Raw genomic sequence first — 25,163 nt, forward strand, 5'->3', positions numbered from 1 at the left:
TAAGGAAAATGTTATCAAATTAAAAGAAAAGACGCACAAAATTGCAAAGGTTTGTGGCAGTCCAGAAGATGGCCAACATTTTAGAAACCAGCATTTCATTTCATTATCATTTTCATTTCATTTTCAAGAGGTGACTAAAAAAATAAAGTTAGAAAAAATGGAGAATGAGAGAAAACTAACAAGCAATAGAAAATTAGACAGCAAAATATTTTATAAGTATATAAAAAAGAAAGAGAGAAGTTAAAATAAGCATTAGTTCTGTTGAGGATGAGACTGGGATGTTCATCGTGGGAAACAAGGAAATGGTAGACATTTTGAACAAGGACATTGTATCCGCCTCATAGCAGAAGACACCCAAGAATAATAGAATATCAAAAGGCAAAAGAGAGGGGAGAACTTAAAACTATCAGGATCACTAGAGATTATGCACTTCGAAAACCAATGGGATTAAAGTTTGAAAGCTGGAAAGCCACAAATATAACACCAATATTCAAGAAAGGAGAGAGACAGAAAACAGGAAACTACAGGCCAGTTAGCCCAACATCCGTCATTGGTAAATTGCTGAAATCTAATTACTCAGGAGGTAGTAGCAGAACATTTAGAAAATTGTAACACAATGAGGCAGGGTCAACCTGGTTTTGTGAAAGGGAAATCACCTTTGGCACATTAACTAGAATTCTTTGAGGATTTAACAAGCCAGAGATCTGGGTTCAATTACGGCCCTGGGGCAACTGTGTAGAGCTTGCACGTTCTCCGAGTATCTGCATGAGTTTCCTCCGGGTGCTCTGGTTTCCTCCCACAGTCCAAAGATGTGCAGGTTAGTTCGATTGACCATGCCAAATTTCCCCTTAGTGTCTAAAGGTTAGGTGGGGTTACAGGATGGGGCAGGGTGTGGGCCTAGGTAGGGTGCTCATTCAGAGGGTCAGTGCAGACTCGATGGGCAAAATGGCCTCCTTTTGTAGGGATTATATTGATTTGATGGAGGGTAATTAGAGGTAGCTGTAACATATTTGGATTTCCAAAACAATTTTTAAAAGGTGCCACATATGGAGTTACTGCACAAGAATGTTGGGATGTGATCAAAGAATCCCAGAATCCCAGAATGATACTCGGCCCATCGAGTCCTCACCGATGCATGAAAAACATCTGACCAGCCTACCTAATCCCATTTGTCAGCACTTGACCCATATCCAAAACCTTTTGTTGCAACTTGTCTATTTCTTTGTCCGTAACAAACTTAAATTGTACCGTGTGGTCGCTATCACCAAAATGTTCCCCCATCAACACGTCAACCACCTGTCTGGCTTCATTCCCCAGAATTAGGGACAGCACCTGTTGGACCCTCTACATATTGAGCTAAAATGTTCTCCTGTATACATTTTAAGATCTCCACTCCATCTCAGCCCTTAACAGGATGACTATCTCAATTAATGTTGGAAAAGTTGAAACCACCTAATATAATTATCCAATTATGATTTTTACACACCTCCGCTAATTGTGCACATATTTGCTCCTCCATTTCCCGCTGACTATCTGGTAGTCCATAGTAAACACCTTACAATGTGGCTGTTCCTTTTTTATTCCTAAATTCTACCCACAAAGCTTCATTTGATGCCCCCTCTAAGATATTATCTCTCCTTACGACAGTAACTGATCCTGAACTAATAATGCAATACGCCTTCCTCTTTTACCGCCGTCTCTGTCTCGCCTGAAGACTCTGGGCTGGATTCTCTGATCCCCGATGTCGAAATCGCGTTCGGCGACTGGGCGGAGAATCCACGATGACAGTGAAATCGGGGGCGGTGCTGCTTTTTCGCTGCTCCACCCCCTGAAAAGCGACATACTCTAGGAGTACGACGCACGCCGTATCCACGCCCTCGTTACGTTGGCTGAGGCTCACTCCGCAATGCACCATCCCCGACCGGCCGAGTTCCTGACGGTGAGGGATTCTCATGGTCTCACCTGTCGGGAACTCAGTGTGGCGGCTGCGGATTCAGTCCAGCGGCACCACATTCAGGGGAGGGCCGATCAGCGTGCAGGGGGGGGCGTTATTCACGGCTGGGGGCACTGTGATGGGGCGGTCCAGGGTGCGCGAGGCGGTCGAAGGTGGGGACTATTTTGCAGGATGGGTCTGCGAGCGACATCCGCCATGAAGCACGGCACGCTGCAGGCCGCCACCATGCGCATGCGTGGCCATGGAGCTGGCAATACGCCAGGCCATATCGGCAGCTAGAGCTGGGAGCTCTACGTGTCTGGCTGCTAGCGTCCCCCCCCAGAACAGGGAATCAGCGCCCGTTTTGCCCAAGTTTTCCTGGCGTAAAACACCACCGTTTTAACACCGGCGTGGGGGACTTAGTTTCCTAAACGGAGAATCCAGCCCTCTACATCGGATTTTGAGCTGCCAGTCCTGCCCTTCCCTCAATCACATCTCCTTAATGGCACTATATCACAATTCCATGTGGCAATCCTCACCCTTAAGTCATTAGTTTTACCTTTAATACTCCTGGCATTAAAGTAGAGGTCATCCAGTCTTGTCTTACTCCTTTAAAAGTTACTACCTCTGTAATCCCTCTGACTTGATTGCTTTTCTGTGTTATGCTGTGTCCCTATTCTGTTCACAGTCTGCGTCCACTCTCCCTGCTGAATTACTTTAAACTCCTCACAACAACACTAGCAAACCCGCAGCAAGGATGCTACTCCCATTATGGTTCAGATGTAGACCGTCCCGCTTGTACAGGTCCCACCTTCCCCAGAAACAGTCCCAGTGTCCCGGAATCTAAAACCTTCTCTCCTGCACCAGCTCTTGAGCCACGCATTCATCTGTGCTATTCTCCTACTTCTGTACTCGCAAGCATGTGGCACTGGGGGTAATACAGAGATTACAACCCAAGAAGTGCTGCTTTTTAGTCTGTTGCCTAACTTCCTCAATTCTTAATGCAAGACCTCGGGCGCGATTCTCCAAAAGGCAGACAAGGTGCCAACGCCGGAGTGAAAACTGGAGTGTTTCACTCCGGCGTCGGAGGCCGCTCCTCGCCCCCTATTCTCCCACCCCCCAGGGGGCTAGGAGTAGCGCCGCGTCAATTTCGCGCGGCGGGCCTTGGCGCCCGCGTCAAAGCGGCGCCTAAATGACGTCACCCGCGCATGCGCGGTCGCCAACCTCCCCTCCGCCGCCCTGCAAGACATGGAGGGCGCTGGCATGAACCGGTCGGATTAGGCAGGCCGCTTGGCCCATCCGGGCTGGAGAATCGCCGCTCGACTGTTAGAAACGGCGAGCGGCGATTCTCCGAGCGGCCTGTCGTAAAACGCGACACGCCGTTTTGGGGGGGGGGGGGAGGGGGTGGGAGAATCGCGTGCGGGTGCCAGGGCGGCGTGGCGTGAATCGCCCGGCACTCCTGCGATTCTCCCACCCGGCGTGGGGGTCGGAGAATCGCGCCCCTCATCTCTCTTTCTAACATGGACCATGACCTCTGCCTTATAACCCTCCCCCCTTCAGAATGCCCTGTGCCTGTTCAAAGACATCCTTAACCCTGGCACCAGGGAGGCAACATACCATCCTGGAGTTTCTTTCATGTCCACAGAAGTGCCTATCTGTGCCCCTGACATAGAATCCCCTATAACTATTGCTCTTCTGCACTTTGACCTTCCTTGCTGAACAACAGAACCAGTTGTGGTGCCACTGCTCTGGCTGCTGCTGTTGTTCTCCCCTGATAAGGTTTAGCTCACTCAGCTAAATCGCTGGCTTTTAAAGCAGACCAAGCAGGCCAGCAGCACGGTTCGATTCCCGTACCAGCCTCCCGGACAGGCGCCGGAATGTGGCGACTAGGGGCCTTTCACAGTAACTTCATTGAAGCCTACTCGTGACAATAAGCGATTTCCATTTCATTTAATTTCATAAGCACCCCCCCCCCACCCACCACCACCACCAACAGTATCCAAAACGATACACCTGTCAGAGAGGGGAACAATCACAGGGGATTCCTGCACTGACTGCCTCCCCCTTCTAGCGGTCACCCATCTATTTTCCTGCACCTTGGGTGTGACCACATCCCTAAACCTCCCGTCTATGACTCTTTCTGCCATCTGCATGATCCTAAGTGCATCTAACTCCAACCAATCCATGCAGTCTGTGAGGCTGTGAGGAGCTGCAATTGGATACACCTTCAGCAGATATAGTTTTTCGGAATGCTGGAAGCATCATGGATCTCCCACATCTCAAAGTTGAAGCACTTTACCCTCCTGACTGACATTTCTAGCACTAATTAATTAATTAAAAATAAATACTTATTAAATTAAGTTACAATTAATTATATGGTCCCTAACGCTAGATTTCTACTATAAATATTAAATGCTAAATGGACTAAACACTGCCCTCCGGTTGAATTATAATAATAATAATCTGGTATGTTTGCTGGTTTAGCATAGTGGGCTAAACAGCTGGCTTTCAATGCAGAACAACGCCAGCAGCGCGGGTTCAATTCCCGTACCAGCCTCCCCGAACAGGCGGCGGAATGTGGCGACTAGTAACTTCATTGAAGCCCACTTGTGACAATAAGCGATTATTATTATTATCTTTATTGTCACAAGTAGGCAATGATGTTCCTGTGAAAATCCCCGAGTCTCCACATTCTGGCACCTGGTCGGGTGCGGAGGGAGAATTCAGAATGTCCAATTCACATAACAGCACGTCTTTCGGGACATATGGGAGGAAACCGGAGCACCCGGAGGAAACCCAGCCAGACACGGGGATAACTTGCAGACTCCGCATTGCAGGGAAACAAGTTGTTAGGAGGATACAAAGAATTTTAAAGGGACATACCCGAGTCCTGCCGGCGCCGTTCACACCTGCTCTCGGCGTTGAAGGATCCAGGTGCGGCCTGTGGCAGGGGAGGGGGGGGGGGGGGTACGACACCAGGAGGGGGCCTCCAATGTGGCCTGGTCCGCGATCGGGGCCCACCGATCGGCGGCCTGGCCTCTCTGGCTGGGGGCCTCCTTTCTTCTGCGACGGCCCCTGGAGCCATGTGCCATGTTGCGTTGGGGCCGGCGCATTGAAGGAACGGCGCATGTGAAAAATGAAAAATGAAAATCGCTAATTGTCACAAATAGGCTTCAAATGGAGTTACTGTGAAAAGCCCCTAGTCGCCACATTCCAGCGCCTGTTCGGGGAGGGTCGGAGAATCGGCCGGCAGCGGCGTTAATCCCGCTCCCGCAGGGTTTTTTATTCTCTGACCGGCCAAAAACCGGCGTTGTGCAAATCCTGCCGGCAGCCTCTGAAAACAGCTGGCGCCGGCGGGATTTCATTATATTTTTGGTTCAACAAATCTCCGGCCCGGATGGGCCGAAGTCCCGCCGACGTGGCCACGGGTCACGTCGGCGAAAAACAGAGTAGCTTTAAAACGGCGTCAACCATTGATGATGGTTGACGCCGTTCAGTGTCCGAGGGCAATTGGGGGGGGGGAGGGGGTTGCGGCATTGGGGGGGGGGGTTGCGGCATTGGGGGGGGGGGTTGCGGCATGGGGGGGGGTTGCGGCATTGGGGGGGGGTTGCGGCATTGGGGGGGTTGCGGCATTGGGGGGGGTTGCGGCATTGGGGGGGGTTGCGGCATTGGGGGGGGGGTTGCGGCATTGGGGGGGTTGCGGCATTGGGGGGGTTGCAGCAATGGGGGGGTTGCGGCATTGGGGGGGGTTGCGGCATGGGAGGGGGTTGCGGCATTGGGGGGGGTTGCGGCAATGGGGGGGGTTGCGGCATTGGGGGGGTTGCGGCATTGGGGGGGTTGCGGCATTGGGGGGGTTGCGGCATGGGGGGGTTGCGGCATTGGGGGGGTAGGGGTGGTGGGGAGGGGGGTAGGGGTGGTGCGGAGGGGGGTAGGGGTGGTGGGGAGGGGGGTAGGGGTGTTGGAGGGGGTAGGGGTGGTGGGGGGGTTTGGGGGCAGCGGCGTGCAGAGAGGGGGGCAGCGGCGTGCAGAGAGGGGGGGCGACGGATGCCCGGGGCCAACGCACCGTCGCCCCCCCCTGTACGCCGCTGCCCCCTACCCCAACCACCCCCCCTCACCACCCCTACCTCCCTCCAACGCCCCTACCCTCCCCACCACCCCTACCCCCCTCCAACGCCGCTCCCCCATCTCTCGCAACGCCGCAACGCCGCAACCCCCCACCCTCAACGCCGCAACCCCCCACCCTCTCAACGCCGCAACACCCCCCCTCTCAACGCCGGGCCCCCCCCTCAACGCTGCAACACCCCCCCCTCTCAACGCCGGGTCCCCCCCCCCTCAACACCGGTACCCACACCCCCCCCTCCCTCTGAAGGCCGGTACCCACACCCCCCCTCCCTCTGAAGGCCGGTACCCACACACCCCCCCCTCTCTCCTCCTCCCCCCCTTCCTTCCTTCCTCCCCCCCCTTCCTTCCTCCGTTAGTGGGGGGGGGGGGGTGCGGCGTTAGTGGGGGGGGTGCGCGACGTTAGTGGGGGGGGGTGCGGCGTTAGTGGGGGGGTGGGTGCGGCGTTGAGATGGGGGGGGGCGGCGTTGGAGGGGGGTAGGGGTGGTGGGGAGGGGGTAGGGGTGGTGAGGGGAGGGGGTTGGGGTAGGGGCAGCTGCGTGCAGAGGGGGGGCAACGGTACGTTGGCCCCGGGCATCCGTCGCCCCCCTCCTCTGCACGCCGCTGCCCCTACCCCAACCCCCCCCTCAATACCCCTACCCCCCTCCCCACCACCCCTACCCCCCTCCAACGCCGCCCCCCTCTCTCAACTCAACGCCGCAAACCCCCCCCTCCTCTCAACTCAACGCCGCAAACCCCCCCCCCTCCTCTCAACTCAACGCCGCAAACCCGCCAACGCCGGGTCTGTCTCTCTCTCTCCTCCCCCCCCCCCCCCCCCCCAAATGCCGGTCTGTCTCTCTCCTCCTCCCCCCAAATGCCGGTCTGTCTCTCTCCTCCCCCCCCCCCCAAATGCCGGTCTGTCTCTCTCTCTCCCCCCCCCCCCCCCCCCAACGCCGGGTCTGTCTCTCTCCTCCTCCCCCCCCCCCCCCCCCAAATGCCGGTCTGTCTCTCTCCTCCTCCCCCCCCCAATGCCTTTCTGTCTCTCTCCTCCTCCCCCCCCCCCAAATGCCGGTCTGTCTCTCTCCTCCCCCCCCCCCAAATGCCGGTCTGTCTCTCTCCTCCCCCCTCTCCCCCCCAAATGCCGGTCTGTCTCTCTCTCTCCTCCCCCCCCCCAAAACACCAGGTCTGTCTCTCTCCCCCCCCCCCCCCCAAACGCCGGGTCTGTCTCTCTCTCTCCTCCCCCCCCAAAACGCCGGGTCTCGCCACTTCCGCAGCGGGTGAAACTGACGCGTATCGCGTCAGTCCGCTGCTGGCCCCTCCGGGAACGGAGAATAGCCGCCTAAAAGAAGGCCCCCACGCCGGAGTCATCCACACCAATTATGCTCGCCGGAAATCGGGGTTACGACGGTCTGCGGAGAATTTCGCCCCACATCTGGAATACCGTGTTGTCGGGGATAAACTTGCATTGGTAGCAGTTCAGAGAAGGTTCATTGGGCTTATTCCTGGGATGAGGGAGGTTGTCTTATGAGGAAAAATTGAGCAGGTTGAGGCTTTACTCATTGGAGTTTAGAAGAATGTGAGGTGAACTTATTGAACATATAGGATTCTGAGCGGGCTTGATGCTGAGAAGATGTTCTCTCGCATGGGTGAATCTAGAACTAGGGAGCGCAGATTAGAAATGTTCCCATATACGACAGAAATAAGAAGGAATTTCTTCTTTCAAAGGGTCTTAGCCTGTGGAATTTCCTTCCATAGACAGTAGTGGAAGGTTGGGTCATTGAGTAAGTTCAAAGCTGAGATGGACAGAGTTTTGATTGACAAGGGAGTTTAAGAACAGGCTCAAAAGTGGAGTTAAGGTTGGCCATGATCTTATCGAATGATGGAGCAGGCTCGATGGGCCGAATGACCTACTCCTTCTTCTATGTCTTATGATTAGTTAGCAGAGAAAATAAACGTAATCTGAGAAAGAACTGTTTGGACAGGGATCTGAAAGTTTAAGCAAAGAGTTAGGTTTCAAGAATTGTCTTAAATGAAGAGTTGGAGGTGGAGTGGCAATTCTAGAGTGGAGACAGTGGAAGGAGGTGTGAACATAGGAAGGAGCCAAATCGCCATAGTTCCAGATGGCCATAGACGTCTTTCCCCTTTGAGGGGGAGAGCTGATTGGTGGTGATTTAACCTGAGGATCATCATGATGCACCATCAATTTACGATGAGACGAGAGTAGAGAATAATCGAGGCTTTATTAAGCAGAGATGTGTTGCCTCCTGCAGCTGCTACCAGAAATGGTAGCAGCTCGGTATGCACACACATTTATACTCCGCCTACTGGATGGAACCAGCAGGCAGGGATCTACCCCCATACCTGTAGTACAGGAGCCTTACCGTATTACCTCTAATACAAGTATTATGCAAACAGTGGTGACTACCACACATCACATCTCAGGCGAGCGGCAAGGTTGAGAAGGCGGGGCCTTCATGAATAACCTCAGTCGGTATGGGAATTGAACCCACACTGCTGGCTTCGCTCTGCTGTCCGGCCGACTGAGTTAAACCGGCCCTCACACAGGAAGAAATGTAGGATCATTAGAACAAAAGAACAGGACTAGGTTATTTGGCCCCTTGAGACTCTCACACAAAGGAAATAGGGAATGAAACACGGTCAGAATTGAAAAAAATTAAAGTAAAATAAAGTCGTCACAGTCCCAGATGACCATAGGCTGCTTCCCCCTTTGATTGGGAGAGCTGACTGGTGGTGATTTAACCTGAGGATCACCACACCTCAGGTGAGGGGCAAGGTTGAGAAAATGAGGCCTTCACGAATAACCTCAGGAATTTGCAGCTTGCATAGTGCTGTAGGGCTGGATGAGGTTTTAGAGGTAGAAAATCGCGGCCAAGGAAAGATTTGAAAATAAAGATGGGAATTTAAAAACTGATGCAAGTATTACCCTCCTTAAGTAAGGAGACTTAAACTGTGCAGAACATCCCACATGTGGTCTCACCAATGCCCTTGTGGCTATAGCACGACTTGCCTGCCTTTACACTTCAAGCACCTTGTGATAAAGACAAAGATTCCATTTGCTTTTCCTAGTTACTTCCTGTATCTGCCAACATGGAAGCAAAAGCTGCTCTGTGAACAGGAGTAAGGGGGTAAATGAGCCGCATTTTAGATGATGGGAAATAGTGTGCCATGCATGTAAGGGTCAGCAGTTTTGATGCCTTAACTACAAAGGGCAAGAGGCACCACCACATGACTTAAAAGGCAAGGGGCAACGTGGTTTGTCTTTTACTGCCTCACGTGTAATAGGAATCAGTGTTTATTAAACCAATTCAATCTAATGTTTTCCCTTGTTCACTATGCCCCCTTTCCAACCATGGACTTCAATACCGAGAGTACTTACTTTTATGTACAGAATAGCTAGTGCCCCAGGTATGGGAATATTATGTACACCCGTATCTAAAGCATTATTTTGTGAGGTTTATAGAAGGCTGGATTCTCTGATCGGCGATGCCAAAATTGCATTCGGCAATCAGCCAGAGAATCACAGTTCCTGACCAAATCGGAGGCGGCGACGCTTTTGTGATGATCGGCCCCCTCCAAAGCCGAGTACGCCATGCGACATATCGATGGCCTCAGGAGACTGGCGCCCCGACGCTCTGCCCCCCACCGTTCGAGTTCTCGACGGCGTGGGTCTCCCATGGTCCTATCCATCGGGAACTCAGCTGGGCGGCTGCAGACTCAGTCGAGTGGTGCCACAGTCGGGGGAGGGCTGATCCGCGGGGAGGGGGAATTTTATCAGGGGGTGGGGGCATTGGTGGGTGATCCGGAACGCACGGACTAGCCAAAGGGGGGGGCACTATATTGCGAGACGGGTCCACACGCGGCCGCCAGCATGTAGCTGCTGCAGGCATCCGCCGTGCGCATGCACGTCCATGGATCTGGCAATTCTCCGGGCTGTATCGGCAGCTAGTGCCAGGTGCTCTACGCTTCTGACATGTTAGCTCCCAGCAAAACGTAGGATCGGTGGCCGTTTAACGCAAGTTTTTCCGGCGTAAAACCCCACCTTTCCCACGCAGGCGTGGGGACATAGCTTCAAAATCGGAGAATCCAGCTCAGAGTCTTTCATAATAATCAGTAAACACCCTAAATATATGAGTACTTCTTCTGTTCATTATTTCTAGTGGAACTGGAGAAAGAAAATCAAAACAATTATCTCCAAAAGTAACAGTGGAAATCTTCATAAATGTATTAACATACAATGACTACAGTGCAGAAGGAGGCCATTAAGCTCATTGAGTCTGCACTGACCCTCTGAAAGGGTACCCTACCTAAGGTCAGACCCCCCACCTGTCCCCTTAACTCAGTAACTCCACCTAATGTAACATCTAGGATGCTAAGGGGGCAATAAATTATGGCCAATCCACCGAAGCTGCACATCTTTGGACTGCGGGAGAAAACCAGAGCACCCGGAGGAAACCCACGCAGACATGGGGAGAAAGTGCAAACTCCACACAGACCGTCACCCAAGGCCGGAACTGAACCTGCATCCCTGGAGCTGTGAGGCAGCAGTGCTAACCATTGTGCCACCATGCCCCCCCCCCCCCCCCCCATGTTACTTTCCTTTTTAGCTGTACTTAAAGCTGCACGTGGTGTGAAATTGTTTAGGCCTGATTTTAACCTTGGGAACCAGGTGTGAAAGAGTTGGGCTCTGGTTGGTTGTCTGATTTACATAACAGCAAAAACTTATATTTAGATATAATAAAATGTTCTGAGGCAGTTCACAAAATAAAAACAAAATATGACGCTGAGCCACGTAAGGAACTAATAGGTTAGATGACCGTAAGCTTGGTTAAAGATGTAGGTTTTATGGAACGTCTTCAAAGAGGAAAGTGAGGTGGAGATACGGAGAGGTTTAAGGAACATATTTCAGAGGTTAGAGCCTAGGCAACTGAAGACACGGCACCAAACAATTGGAATTAGGGATGTGGAAGAGGCCAGTATTGAAGGGGTGCCTGGACGTCACAGGGCAGTGGATCTGGAGAAGAGTACAGAGATGCTGGGCAGGATGAGGAATCTGAAAACAAGGATGAGAATTTCTAAAAAAACTACAGGAGCCATGTCGGCCTGTGAGCTCAAGGGTGCGTTTTGGATGAGAGTAGAACGTGAGAGACCACACAGGAGTGCATTGGAATAGTCGAGTTCAGGGATATTGAAGGCACGAATGAGGGTGTCAGCAGCAGGTGAGCTGAGACGGAGGCGAAGTTGGGTGATGTTACAGAGATTAAGCACATGATTGACTTCAAGCAGAGTGTAAAATCAGCCAGGGTATAAATCGAGCGACCCACCCCAAAGCACCCAGTTCTTGCTGGCTGTATTAGATCACAATTGGGAGCAGTTGCTGAAGAAACATATTTTCAAAATACAGTTTACCAGACAAAACTCACCAAACATTCTTATAATCAAACTGTATATGCCGATAGCCAGTGGTTTCAGTTCTGGATCAACAGACCTAATGGAAGCAACAGACCAATTCAATCAGTGTAAAGACAATGAATTACTGCCCCAACATTCCAGCAATGCTGCTTAGTTTAATATTTTGATTGGGTAGGTGAGATAACATGGGCTTGTGTGCAGTGTAAGCACTGTCATAGATCTGTTGGGCTGAATGGCCTGTATCTGTGCAATTGTATGTCTTTCTGGCTGTCTCCCACTTACATCTAGAGCTATATGGTTATAGTTTGATTTCAACACAAAAGCAACCCCCCAAAGCAAAGGATTTGGGAACAACTTAACAAAGGTTTTGGCCTATAACTCTCTCTCCTTTATCCTCAGGATTGCTCCTTTGACACCTGTTTTAGTTCTCTTGCCTGCAGGGGATCATTCCATTACCGTAAACGTTTTCTAATTATTTTGGAGACTTGTATTAATTTGTAATTATCAATAATTGGCATTAGGCATAATGCAGTAGCAGGGTTCTTGTCTGCAGGTTGCAAGCATAAAATCTAGACTGGACCTTCAGTGCAGAATTGAGAGACAATGCACTGTAAGGTGTGCTAGATTTGTTAAATTAATGTCTCTCCTGCCCTCTCCGGTGGGTGTAAATAGTCAAATGGTCTTGACACTCTTTGAAGGAGAGTAGGCGGGGGGGGGGGGGGGGGGGGGGGGGGGGGGAGGGGGTTCTCCTAGGTGTCCTTGTGGTGAATCACAGTAGCGTAATTCACACTGTATTACACATGTTGTACTATGTCTCTGTAAGTTCGGCACACGAGCAGTTGCGCTGCTCTGCCACTAGGGGGAGATGCACTGGGAGTGTACGGGAGTTTGTACTGGGCTCCACCCTTGGCTCCACCCATGGCTCCTCCCCCTAACCGGAAGTATAAAGGTTGATGCTGAGAGCCTGCTGCCAGTTCATCTGGAGTTCATCTTGTCACAGGCAGGCTCTGTTGTAAGACGATTAAAACCACTGTTCACTTCTAACCACGTGTCGTGTGAATTGATGGTCTCATCAGCCCCTGACAATATTTACCTCTGAAAAGCAGATAACCTGGGTGCTTATCACACACAGGCTGCTGCTTGTACTACATTACAGCAGTGACCAAACTCCAAGTGTGCTTCACAGTTGTAAAGCACAATGGGAGGCCTCGAGAATATAGAATATGGAAATGCAAGCCCTTTTTCATCATTACGTGGTAGTAATTTTCAGTGCTTAAAGTTTGGGGAATTCAGACCAAAACTGCTTTCCTTATTAGGTGCTCCATGAAGAAACAATTTATTTTCTAAAGGTGTTCTGGAAAACAGGCTGAATGAAAGTTAAGCTTCTGTACCATTATTTTTTAGAACTCCATACCTACTGGTCAGTTTTTCTGCAACACGCACACACATGAACATACATACACACATGGGCATACATGCACACACACAGCACACCTAACCAGGCAGACACACATGGACATGCACATGTTTACACATGCATGCACATTCATGCATGCAAACACACGCACATGCACAAAGACACACACATATACACATGCAAACACACATGAACAGTACACACACATGCATGCACAAACACACACATGCACACACACATACACATATTCGCACACATATACACACGTGCATATACACACTCGCGCACACATGCACAAACACACACACATATACGGGGAGACATGGCATTGTGGTATTGTTATATCTGCGTGGGTTTCCTCTGGGTGCTCGGGTTTCCTCCCACAGTCCAAAGAGGTGCAGGTTAGGTGGATTGACCATGATAATTTGCCCTTAGTGACCAAAAAGGATAGGGTGGAGGTGAGGGCTTAAGCGGGTTGGTGCAGACTCGATGGGCCAAATGGCCTCCGAATGTTCTATTGTCACTGGACGAATAATCACACACACACATACACATTTTCAATTACCGATGCTGAGTGAGCATGGTTAATATGTTAATATACGCAATCTGTGAATTCTTCCCTGTAATTACTCATAACACCCGGAGTCAGGTTCCTGTAAATACCATACTTCAAAGTTCTTAAATCATGCCACACCAGCCAATTATCATAATTACAAAGCAGCATTTTTCTAAATTGGTTTTGGTGCTGTGCAATATTTAATCATTTCGAGTGTTTAACTCATGTAAATGGCAAAACATTAGTCATTCAATTAATATAATTACAATTATATCATAAATGAACCCACATGCAATTAAATCAACTTTACGTAAACATTGCTGGCTGAACAGTTTTTAACTCTATAAATTATATAATTACAACAATAACAATTTATATGACCAAACATAATTCCTTTATTTGGCTAAGGATCCACATTTCAGCTGATGGATTTATTTGCAAGTAATTACTAATGCAATGTCACTCAAAATACTAAATGGGCATATTGCCACTTTGATTAATTAGAGACATCAGAACATAGATGATAGTTTATTCTATCTGATGGGTGATAATGGATGTTACTTAAGCAGAAGAAGCTGACACAATGTCCCAGTAGATTCAGAATAAAACGCAATATTGCCCCAGCAATTCTCAATCAATGCAAAAAACCCCAAGAGGTAGAGGTAGTTAACCATTGCTTACCCTACAAACTCATGTAAACGGCGAATGTTTGAGACTATTTTGGAGGCAATAAGATAAGGGGATCAACTTTTACATGGGGCTGGATTCTCCGTTTCAGCGACTAAGTGAGGAGCATGTGTGGTCTATTACGACCAAAACAATTGGCGTGAGACCCTCACGGATTCCGGGACCAGAGAGGGGTTAGTACCGGCGCCAAGAGAAACTCCCGCCTCCTGTACCATAAACGGCCGGAGAATGGCGAGGTCACGGGCCGCCCATGCGCACGGTGACGGCCCGCAGCGGTCGCGCCGTACAATGTGGTGTGGGCCGTGCGCGGACCCAACCCGCCATCTGCGACCGGCAGTCCACCCACTGGCTACCCCCTGGCCACCCTCCACCAGTTCCCTCAGCCCTCGCGGAAGCACCTCCCCCCCCCCCCCCCCCCGCCCCCTCCACCCCGCCGGCCAGCAGCACAGATCCCTCCAATTCCCGGCTTGTCGGTGCGGAGTCTGCACGTTCTCCCCGTGTCTGCGTGGTGTTCCTCTGGGTGCTCCGGTTTCCTTCTACAAGTCCCGAAAGACGTGCTGTTAGGTGAATTGGACATTCTGAATTCTCCCTCCGTGTACCCGATCAGGCGCCTCAATTTGCGACTCGGAGATTTTCTCAGTAACTTCATTGCAGTGTTATTGTAAGCCTACTTGTGACAATAAAGATTATTTTTTTTTAAAGTATAAAAATGGTATAATTTGGGTTTATCTTTATGTGGTGAATGTATTCACCATAATGCATGCATGATACCATATACCATAATGATACCATAACCTGTAATCTATGACCTGGAAGTGGTGATATGAACTGCTTCCAGGTACTGTACTGTAACCTCGGTATGGCTCCGCCTCTGGCTCCGCCCACACTCGGGCCATATGTAGGCCGGCCTCTTGAGGGCGGCATTCATCTGTACTACTGACTCTGGCTAGGTAAGTTCATGACTAATAAAGCCGAATGTTCACTTGCTCTCTCTGCCTCACTGTGAATTGAAGATATATCACTTTAAGACATGAATTCAACAAGTAATAGTGACATTTTAAGGGCACGATTCAGCCAAATAATTAGAAAGTTTCATTTTGGGCTGGTGGGGTGTTTTTGGTGGGGTGTTTGAAATCGGCCGCAGTGGTGAGATTGTGGAACTTAGTTCCCAAAATGAGTTCTCATGTGAATCTCGTCATGCCTGGCTCCCCCGCCGTCTGATACCTGGATAAGCTTCTCAACGCCGTGGTTGAGAGGCGCCCTGCTCCCCCGAAGGAGTTGGAGAACCAGCAGCAGGGTCAGCAATGCCACCAGGGAGGTAGTGGCAGCTGCAGTGACTCCGGGCAGCATGACCAGGAGAACCAGCGTCCAATGCCGGAAGAAGACGAACGACCTCCAACAAACTGCAAGGGTAAGTTGCTACCTCTCTGGAGTCCAATCCAGCTGCCCCTCCATCAGAAGGTGACCCTCAGGGCCTTATGGGCACCAATTGGGAGGAGGGAGTGCTGGAGGCTGACCCAGAGCCCCCCTACAGGGAGACAACGCCAGTCACCATCCCTCCTGAGTCCCCCCCCCCCCCCCCCCCCCCCCCGGGTCCCCCGTCGTCCCCCCGACAACTGCATGTTTCGGGGTCAGCGTGGGGAACAGGGTGGCAGGTCGGCAGGGGCCCTCCGGCCCCAAGCCCTCCAGAGGATTCCCACCAGAGGCATCAAAGGCCACAGGATGCGGTAGGCAGCTGGCAGCCTCCACCTCTGATGTGCATCCTGGGGAAATACCTAGACGCGGCAGTAGAGCTCAGAGGTCTAGGATGACTGAGAGGCCACTGGGTGGGGAGGGGGCGTAGCTCCATCGGTAGCTAGGGGCAATTGGGGTCACTAATATTTTTGGACGCCATTAAATATACCTTGCATCCGAGACATGTGAAGCCTCTGTCACATCATTACACACTGCGGGCTGGTCTGCGTCCCCTCCCCCATTTGCCCATCGCTCTCCCCCGGACCTAGCCCACGGGCTCCCTGCTATGGGACATGCCCCTCCCCCCCTTGTCCAAGGCACCCCACGTGCAGTTGATGGTTGTGAGCGCGCACTCAGCAGATAGACAGGAGTCTGACTATGACATAGATTGAGGAGCACCAGAGCTCAGCTTTCAGCAGGTTATCATCACCCCTCCCCTCCTTGTGTATTGACTCTGCTGACAGTGCCGACACAGGCCCAACACCCTAGAGTGATGTAACACAGACCCTGGGAAGGTGGTACAAGGCGATTGGGGGAGGTGGGACCAGCAGGGGGAAGGGGGTGGGTGATGGGTAGCTGGGTGAGGGGTTTGCAAGGTCGGGGGAGGTGGGGGGGGAGGGGGGTGCGGAGTGAGGTGGACAGGTTGGAGAGACAGTAAGTATGAAATGGAGAAGGGGAGAGATGACGGACGAAGCGACGTCCATTGTGAAGTGGGCAAGGATGTTGGCCTCTCTGGTCCTCCAGGCATGCCAGGCCCTCTCCACCCCCGCTTGTCCTCCATCCTCCAGCTGGTCCCACGGGTCCTCCCCAGGCTCATCCTCCAGCTCTTCCTGGTCCGGCTGTCCCTCTTCCTCCTTAGGCGGCCGCATGTCCCACCACCTCCAGCATTTGTCGTATTGCTGCTGTGCCAGGTTGTTGAGGACACAGCAGACCACCACAAAGTGGGCAATCCTCCAGGGCATATGCTGCAGTGCATCACCAGAGTGGTCAAGGCATTGGAACTGCATTTTGAGCAGTCCAATGCACCACAATAGCTCGTGTGACCACATGGGTCTCATTGTATCATTGTATCGGGTCTCCGCATTGGTCACTGGCCTCCGTACAGGCGTCATCAGCCAGGACCTAAGTGGGTACCATTGATCCCCGCTTTAATCCCCAAGAGCCAACCGTTGTCCCTCAGGGATCTCTGACTGCACCAGGATGTAGCTGTCGTGCACATTTCCTTTGAAACCTGCACACACATGCGTTATTTTTATGTGGTGGTCACACACAAGCTGGGCGTTCAGGGAATGGACCCCTTCCTGTCAATGGAGGATGGTCCCGGACCGCATGGTGCACGCATGCCATATATTACCCCTGGATCTGGCACATCTCGCCGATGCCAGAGAATCCTGCTACCTGGGCATCTTGTGCTTGGCCCAGGTCAAAGTTCATGCAGTCGGCTGCCCAGGTAAACAGGGCACTTCATGGATGCATTTGTGGGCTGTAGGTTGGGAAATGCCAAACAAATCCTCGCTCAAGCCCTGGAATCATCCTGTGGCGTAGAAGTTCAGGGCTGCGGTGACCATGACGGTGAACAGGAGCAGGTATCCTCCTCCTCCATATCTCCGCAAGGAGAGAGCACAGGTGCTGCACTGCCCCTTTGTTGAGGCAAAGCCTCCTGCGTGACATGCTGTCTGTCATCTGTTCGAAAGACCACTGATGCCTGTACATCCTGCCCGATTTCCAAGATAGCTACTCATCTCCTCAGATCCGCATAGCAGCTACTCCACCAGCTTCACATTTTTAAATAAGTGTATTAAACAATTCCTGTGTAACCAGTTGCTGGGGAGGCGGTTAGATCATAGGATGCCATTCGTTTGGGGGTCCTTCCTGTTAATCTGCTGGAGTTTGGTCTTAATTGGTGATTATTGGTTTCTCACCAAGCTGCGATGGGATCCTGATCTCGTCAACCGGAGCAGGCCGGTTAGATTGGAAACCGATTGGCACCCAGCATCGTTCCCAATTTTGGCCACCCATGCTATATAACTGGACTGCTCGTTCTCTTGTCCGTCACGAAGAGGCCATTAGATTATTATAGAGAAAAACAAGGGCTGGATTTTGCGTAGCCCTACACCCAACATGTGATCAGCAATCGGGCAGAGAATGCATTCTGATGCCGGTAGGTTGGCGCCGGTTTGACACTGGTCCGCCATGCTCTGCCCCCTCCAAAACAGAGCAACATGACACAGGCCGCGCACCGTTTCAACGCCGCTGGCGCATCATCGGTTGGCCCACCTGCAATGCTCCGCCCCCTATGGGCCGAGTTCCCTACTGTGCGGGCCATGTGTGGGAACCTGGCATGCCGGCTGCGGACAGTGTCCAGCGCTGCCACACTCAGCTGGAATACGTGCCGCTGGCCGAGGGGGGAGGGGGCGGCTTCTGGTAGGGCTGGGGGGACTGGTGGGGAGTGGCCAGGGGGTGGCCAGGGGGGTTGCGGTTGGCAGGTTGGTTTTGTGCACGGCCGCGGGCCATGTTTTACGACATGACTTGTGCGGGTAGTCAGCCGCACGCATGAGCGGCCCGGGACACGGCCACTCTCCGGCCGTTTTGGCACGATCCACTCGACGCAGGTGCTAACCCCTCACCGGTACCAGAAGTGAAGGTTTTGTGATGATTTTTTGGTCGTGAAAATCCAGACATGCCCTGTTGGCTTCAACAGTCTCCCAAACGCAGACTCCAACCCAAGGTATCCCGTCGATGTCCTGGCCGATATTAATTGTTCAACCAATAGCACTGAAAATCAGTGTATTTGAACATTGGATCATTGCTGTTTTTGGGATCTTGCTGTGTGTAAAATGTTTGTCATGTTTCTTACATTAATTCAGTGATTTCAAAAGTACTTAAGTGGCTATAAAGCCCTTGGGGACATCCTGGGTTTATGGGAGGAGGTACATAAATACATAAATTCTTTATGGCTCTACTTATTCAGTAATTCCAATTCCAACCATTGATTCAATAAAACAATTTTACCTCATGAGTAGCTCAAACTCAGCCATGCCTCCAAAAGAAAAGGCGAAAGATTCAAACACAGTTACTGCCAAGTAATATGGAAAGATTTTGTTGCAGTCCTCCGCTCTTGAGCATTGTCCCAGAATCGCAGACGAATTGACAGCCATTGAATGGGAAATACAGCTGCAGTTGTGGAATTCCTGTGTAAAAAAAAGGCTCAAAGTCGTAATTTTACTGGGAGAAAACAAGGTCAGGAAATGTCAGGGTGATGGGTGAATGTGATTTTTAGCAGTTAAGTTATGGAGAGCAAAGTTTTAGATGATCACAGATTGATGTAGGATGCAAGGTAGGAGGCAGCCCAAGAGAGCACTAGAATAGTGGGTGGCGGCATGGTGGCACAGTGGTTAGCACTGCTGCCTCACAGCTCCAGGCACCCGAGTTCAATTCCGGCCTCGGGTGACTGTATGTGTGGAGTTTGCACTTTGTCCCCGTGTCTGCGTGGGTTTCCTCCGGGTGCTCCGGTTTCCTCCCACAATCCAAAGATGTGCAGGTTAGGTAGAACGGCCATGCTAAATTGGTTTAGGTGGGGTTACTGGGTTATGGGGATACAGTGGAGGCATAGGCCTAGATAGGGTGCTCTTTCCAGGGGCTGGTGCAGATTCAATGGGCCAAATGGCTTCCTTCTCCACTGTAGGGATTCTACGAATTATATAAATAGTCATTTATTGATCAATGGATTGGATGAGGGAAAATCTTTCCACTTTCTAGAGCTTGCATGGCACAGAGGAATACAGTTGTGTCTGTTGGAAGCCAAGTATGTCAGCCTCAGGATATTTTATTTTCATTTATGGCAACATCCAGCCTAGGCCAGCGTTGCCCTTGAACTGAGTAGCTTGCTATTTCAGGAGGCAGGTAAGAGTCAATGGTGAAGAGAGACATTAGTGAAGCAGATGGATTTCTACGACAATCGACCGCAATAGACTTTTAATTCCAGATTTTTTATTGAACTCGATTTGCACCAACTGCCATGGTGGAATTTGAATCCGTATTCCCAAAGCATTACCCTGGGTTAAGGATTACAAGTCCAGTGACACTACCACTATGCCACTGCTTCCCTTCATGACAGGAGTTCCTCAGGGCAGCTTCACAGGCCCAATTATCTTCAGCTGCTTCAATGACTTTCCCTCCATCGTAAGGCCAGTAATAAGGCTGTACAGTGTTCAGTTGCATTTGCAATTCCTCACACAATCATGCAATCCATGCCCATACGCAGCAAGATTTGGGCAACATACAGGCTTGGATTAATAAGTGGCAAGTAACATATCCACCATCAAGTGAGAAGAAATACCCTAATAAAAAAGAGAGGCTAGCCATCTTCCCTCCACATTCCATAATATTCCATTGAACCCCTCTGGGGATTAACTTCCTGGGCATCAGCATTGACCAGGAACACAACTGGACTAGCCACGTCAATGCTGTGCCTACTAAAGTAGGTCAAACACCGGGTATTCCATGGATGGTGGCTTCCCTTATGACACCTCAAAGGCTCTCCACCACCACAAGGCCTAAGTGTGACGAAATGCTTGCTAGTGTTTCAAAGATATCTTAATTACATATTTTTGGTGTTCTATTATCATCATATTCCTGCATAAATTCAGATTGAGAATGATTTTAAGGCACAATTCAGGAAACTGTGCATGTACCTTCTTGGATAGCTAACTCCCTCCTTGGATATCCATATAAAGCAGTATAGGATCATTTACAGCAACCTCATTGTTTACTGTGGCACTTTTCTTCATTTAGGGAGGCTCCTGCATCTATCTTTCCATAATAAGGGGATGGTCAACACCATGTTTGTTGTTTGTCGAATCATCGCTCCATTTCTGTCAGATATGTTTTGGTAATTGGTTGCTGTTCATTCCTGAGGAAAGGGTTACATCACTGCTCCATAGAGTCCACTATAATCCACCAGGCCTATCGGTGAGTCAGGTTTTATGAGACTTGTTTACATTGTTTACTAAATATTATATGGCCAATACTTGCTGCAGAACCTTCCGGGCACAGCTTGGACTGAGCAGTTCAATCATAGAATCCGTACAGTGCAGAAGGAGGCCATTTGGGCCATCGAGTCTGCACCAACCCTTCAAAAGTGCACTCTAACTAGGCCCCACTCCCCCGCCCTATCCCGCAACCCCACGTAACCTGCGCATCTTTGGACACTGAGGGAGAATTTTACAAGTCAATCCTCCTAACCTGCGTATCTTTGGACTGTGGGAGGAAAACGGAGCACCCGGCGGAAACCCACGCAGACACGGGGAGAAAGTGCAAACTCCACATAGACAAAGCCGGAATTGAACCTTAGTCCCTGCAGTTGTGAGTCAGCAGTGCTAACTACTGTGCCACTCAGTTATCTTACAAACCCACCAAAACCCTACCCAAACGCTTCAGATAATGAACACAGTCATCTTCACCTCAAAGGATGAATTTATGCAGGTTATATACCCATTTGGGCTATCTGGCCAATTGTTCAAATGAAGCAGATACAATCTGAATGCAGAACCTCACTGAATGAAAAAAAATATTTAGTTTAATCCATGCCCGCACATTAAATGGAACATCATTCCTCAGTGCTTATTTCAACTCTTATCTCAGTAAAGCCAAGAAAAAACTTTCCTTTTATCCGAAACATGACATTTGCTTTTATGTTCTTCCAGATGTTAAAGTTGTGGTGACGGCTTTGTAGGTTTGTGCCATGGTGGACAACCCTGTGTAAATCATCGCCTGGTGCAGCTCAGGAGCCCCACTCTGTTGTGGCATCGCTACAAAGGAAGAGTGGGCTGAGAAGGCATTGTTCTTCACTGAACCTTCTTCCTGGCCAGCTGAGCTTTTTGTTTTTGTTCACCTATTCCAATGCCCATCCAAACAGTCAGCCTGCAGAGGTCACGGCCATCGGTGATATGTCAGTGTAAATGTCCAGCATCTCCATATCCCACTTTCAGGTATCCTTGTAGCAAAGGTATTAGCGCCCAGAAGACTGTGCTCCTGCGGCCAGTTCTATGTGCAGAAGGTCTTTGGATATGGGAACGTCATCAGCTACTACCTTTTTTAAAATGGAAGACCTGAAGTGATTACACTTCACTTCATTCTTGAAAACCTAAATATTTTCACATCGACCTCCACAAAGAATTTCCATTATGTTGCAATTCAGTTCTGGGAATGAACACAAAGTTATCCGGGCGGATGGGATAAAGCGTTTTCTTACCATCTTTAGCCCTGTTCCACTTGACGATTTGCAACCAGCAAGACAAGGAGAGACATAAGTCATCCCATTTCCAGCACAAACAGGTTCCCACTCTGTCCTCGAGCACACGCAGTCAGCGTTACATTGGGAGAATAAATTGTGCTCCTCGTATGAGGTCTCTGTTACTCTGAAATACAGCAGCAGAAGAAGTATGCTAAATGTGCGAGTATGTTTAACAATTGATCTAAATTGTTAACAACTGGCTGTGTGAGAACTGACGACAAACAGCCGAAATCCAAATCTTAGATTGGGGCAGAAGGAGACCATTCACATCCTTCAGCCAGTAGAGCCATTTGACTGGATCATAGCCGATCTGCGTCTTAACTCCATTTCCTAGCCTTGGTTTTGTCCACCTTAATAACCTCACCTAACGAAACCTTATCAATCTCAGTTTTGAAATTTCCAATTCACCCAGCCGCAACAGCTGTTGGAGGTGAGAGAGTCCCAGATTTCCACATCAATTATGTGAACAACAAACAATGGGAAGAATCTGCATTTATGTAGCACCTTTGACGTAACAAATCACGACATCATGAAAAGCCAGTGCAGAAACCAGCGGCCTAATGGCCTCTTTCTGTGCCATAACAATTCTGTGATTCTGTGACAATGATTCACAATAGCGTTGTCAAAACTTGTCCCTGAGCCAAATAAGGTGATATTAGGGTAGATGATCAAAAGCTTGGTCAAAGAATTAGGCATTTAAGGGGTGTCTTAAGATACGAAGAAGAGGTGAAGAGAGAGAGAAGTTTAGAGAGGGAAGTCAAGAGTTTAGGCCTCAGTAACAGAAGGCACTTGTGGTGCAGTGGGTAGCCCCCCTGCCCAGAGCCAGAGGGTTTGGGTTTGAGTACCATTCCAGCAGTGGGATTTTCCAGCCCTTCCCACTGGTGGAGTTTTCCGGTCCTAACAATGGCGAACTCCCGCAATAGGTTCCCTAGTGGTGGGGCAGGCAAGCCAATCAAAACGCCATAGATCTCAACGGGACTGGAAGGTCCCTCTGGTGGCGAATGGGGAGCTGCTTCTGCCTTCGGAAAACACGTCACAGCGGGGGCCAGAAAATCCCGATCCAGGACTTGATGACCAAGGAATGACATGGGCCATTCATAGTGTGACCAAACCTGTAAGCCAACCTGTAGATCCTTCCAATATACCTATGGCAAATGGCTAGAGCAGGAGAGACTCCTGGTCAGTTATGCTTGATGCGGAGTCGCACCCCACAAGCTATAGCCTCTGGCTTCAGGCTAGTGGCCCGTTGCATGAAATCTAATCTACGGAAAATAGACGTAAACATTTGCTTTTTCGCCACATGCATCTCTCGATGTGGGAAGTGTTCTAATCTATTGCAACAGAGGAACAATGGGTAATTGTGACATGGCACGAGTAAGGATATAGGCAGTAATTATTGGATAACCCTAAAGATTTGAATGGTGGAAGATTGGCGGCCTAACAGTAGTGTGTTATGTCTCCCTAACACGAGGGAGGCCTGCAATGAACTACAGCAGCAACAATGTCAGTGTCATGCAACGTTATGAAAGTTGAAATAGGCAGCCTTATTGATGACATGGTTACGTGATTAGAAACTCATTTTGGGGTTCAGCATCATGCAGTTGTCAGATAGAGGGATGAAGTCCGAGGCGAGCGAACTAATGTGACAGGAACCAAAAATAATGGAAAAGATTTTCCAGTCCTTCCCGATGGCAGGATTTTCTAGTCCCATCGATAGCAACCCCCTGAGATGGGTTTCGCAATGGTGGGATGGGCAAGCCATGCACATCACCATGGATACCGGCTGGATTGGAAGATCCCACCAATGACCAATGGCGAGCTGCCACCACTGTTGTAGAACATGCTGTCGGGGGCTGGATTATCCCACCCAATGTCAATCTTCCCACTATTTATGGGAAATTTTGGCTCATCGTAGGTAAGTTTCAGGGACCAGAGCAGAAGGCAGCTGGAGCTGCAGTGCAGAGCCTAGGCGAGGTAGCCGGAGCTGCGGGGAGGGTCCTAATTGAGGAACCCGGAGCTGCGGGAAGGGGCCTAATCGAGGCACCCAGAGCTGTGGTGCGGGGCCTAGGCGATGCAGCTGCAGCTGCTAAGTGGGGCCTGATCGAGGCAGCCAAAGTTGCAGTGTGGGGTCGAGGTGAGACAGCTGCAGCTGCTGTGTGGGGCCTGATCGAGGCAGCCAGAGCTGCAGTGTGGGACTGAGGCGAGGCAGCTGGAGCTGCAGTGTGGGGCCTAATCGAGGCAGCCGGAGCTGGGGTGCAGTGCCCAATCAAGGCAGCTGGAGCTGCTGTGTGGGGTCTAATCGAGGCAGTCGGAGCTGTGGTGTGAGGCCTTTGCAGACAGTTGGAGCTGCGGTGCGGGGCCTAATCGAGGCAGCTGGAGCTGCGGTGCGGGGCCTAATCGAGGCAGCTGGAGCTGCAGTGTGGGGCCTACGAGAGGCAGCCAGAGCTGCAGTGTGATGCCTAGGCAAGGCAGCCGGAGCTGCAGTGTGGGGCCTACGAGAGGCAGCCAGAGCTGCAGTGTGATGCCTAGGCAAGGCAGCCAGAGCTGCAGTGTGATGCCTAGGCAAGGCAGCCGGAGCTGCAGTGTGATGCCTAGGCAAGGCAGCCGGAACTGCAGTGTGGGGCCTAATCGAGGCAGCCGGAGCTGGGGTGTGGTGCCCAATCGAGGCAGCTGGAGCTGCAGTGTGGGGCCTACGAGAGGCAGCCAGAGCTGCAGTGTGATGCCTAGGCAAGGCAGCCGGAGCTGCAGTGTGATGCCTAGGCAAGGCAGCCGGAACTGCAGTGTGGGGCCTAATCGAGGCAGCCGGAGCTGGGGTGTGGGGTCTGATCGAGGCAGCTGGAGCTGCGGTGTGGGGCCTGATCGAGGCAGCTGGAGCTGCGGTGTGGGGCCTGATCGAGGCAGCCGGAACTGCAGTGTGGGGCCTAATCGAGGCAGCCGGAACTGCAGTGTGGGGCCTAATCGAGGCAGCCGGAACTGCAGTGTGGGGCCTAATCGAGGCAGCCGGAGCTGGGTT

The 25,163-nt window shown here is 50.9% G+C and overlaps 1 protein-coding gene across 1 annotated transcript in view; it reads right to left on the bottom strand.

Moving 5' to 3' along the window:
• LOC119973288 (solute carrier organic anion transporter family member 1C1-like) overlaps window positions 1–25,163 on the bottom strand; it is a 78,029-nt gene that overhangs the window by 10,994 nt on the left and 41,872 nt on the right. Inside the window, exons 9-11 of the mRNA XM_038811078.1 lie at window positions 22,109–22,274; window positions 18,868–19,046; window positions 11,473–11,537 (exon numbers count right to left, since the gene is read on the bottom strand). Coding sequence (XP_038667006.1) covers window positions 11,473–11,537; window positions 18,868–19,046; window positions 22,109–22,274 — 410 coding nt within the window. The remainder of the gene's footprint in view (window positions 1–11,472; window positions 11,538–18,867; window positions 19,047–22,108; window positions 22,275–25,163) is intronic.

Source organism: Scyliorhinus canicula, chromosome 11 (genome assembly GCF_902713615.1).
Source record: "Scyliorhinus canicula chromosome 11, sScyCan1.1, whole genome shotgun sequence".
Lineage (NCBI taxonomy): Eukaryota > Metazoa > Chordata > Chondrichthyes > Carcharhiniformes > Scyliorhinidae > Scyliorhinus > Scyliorhinus canicula.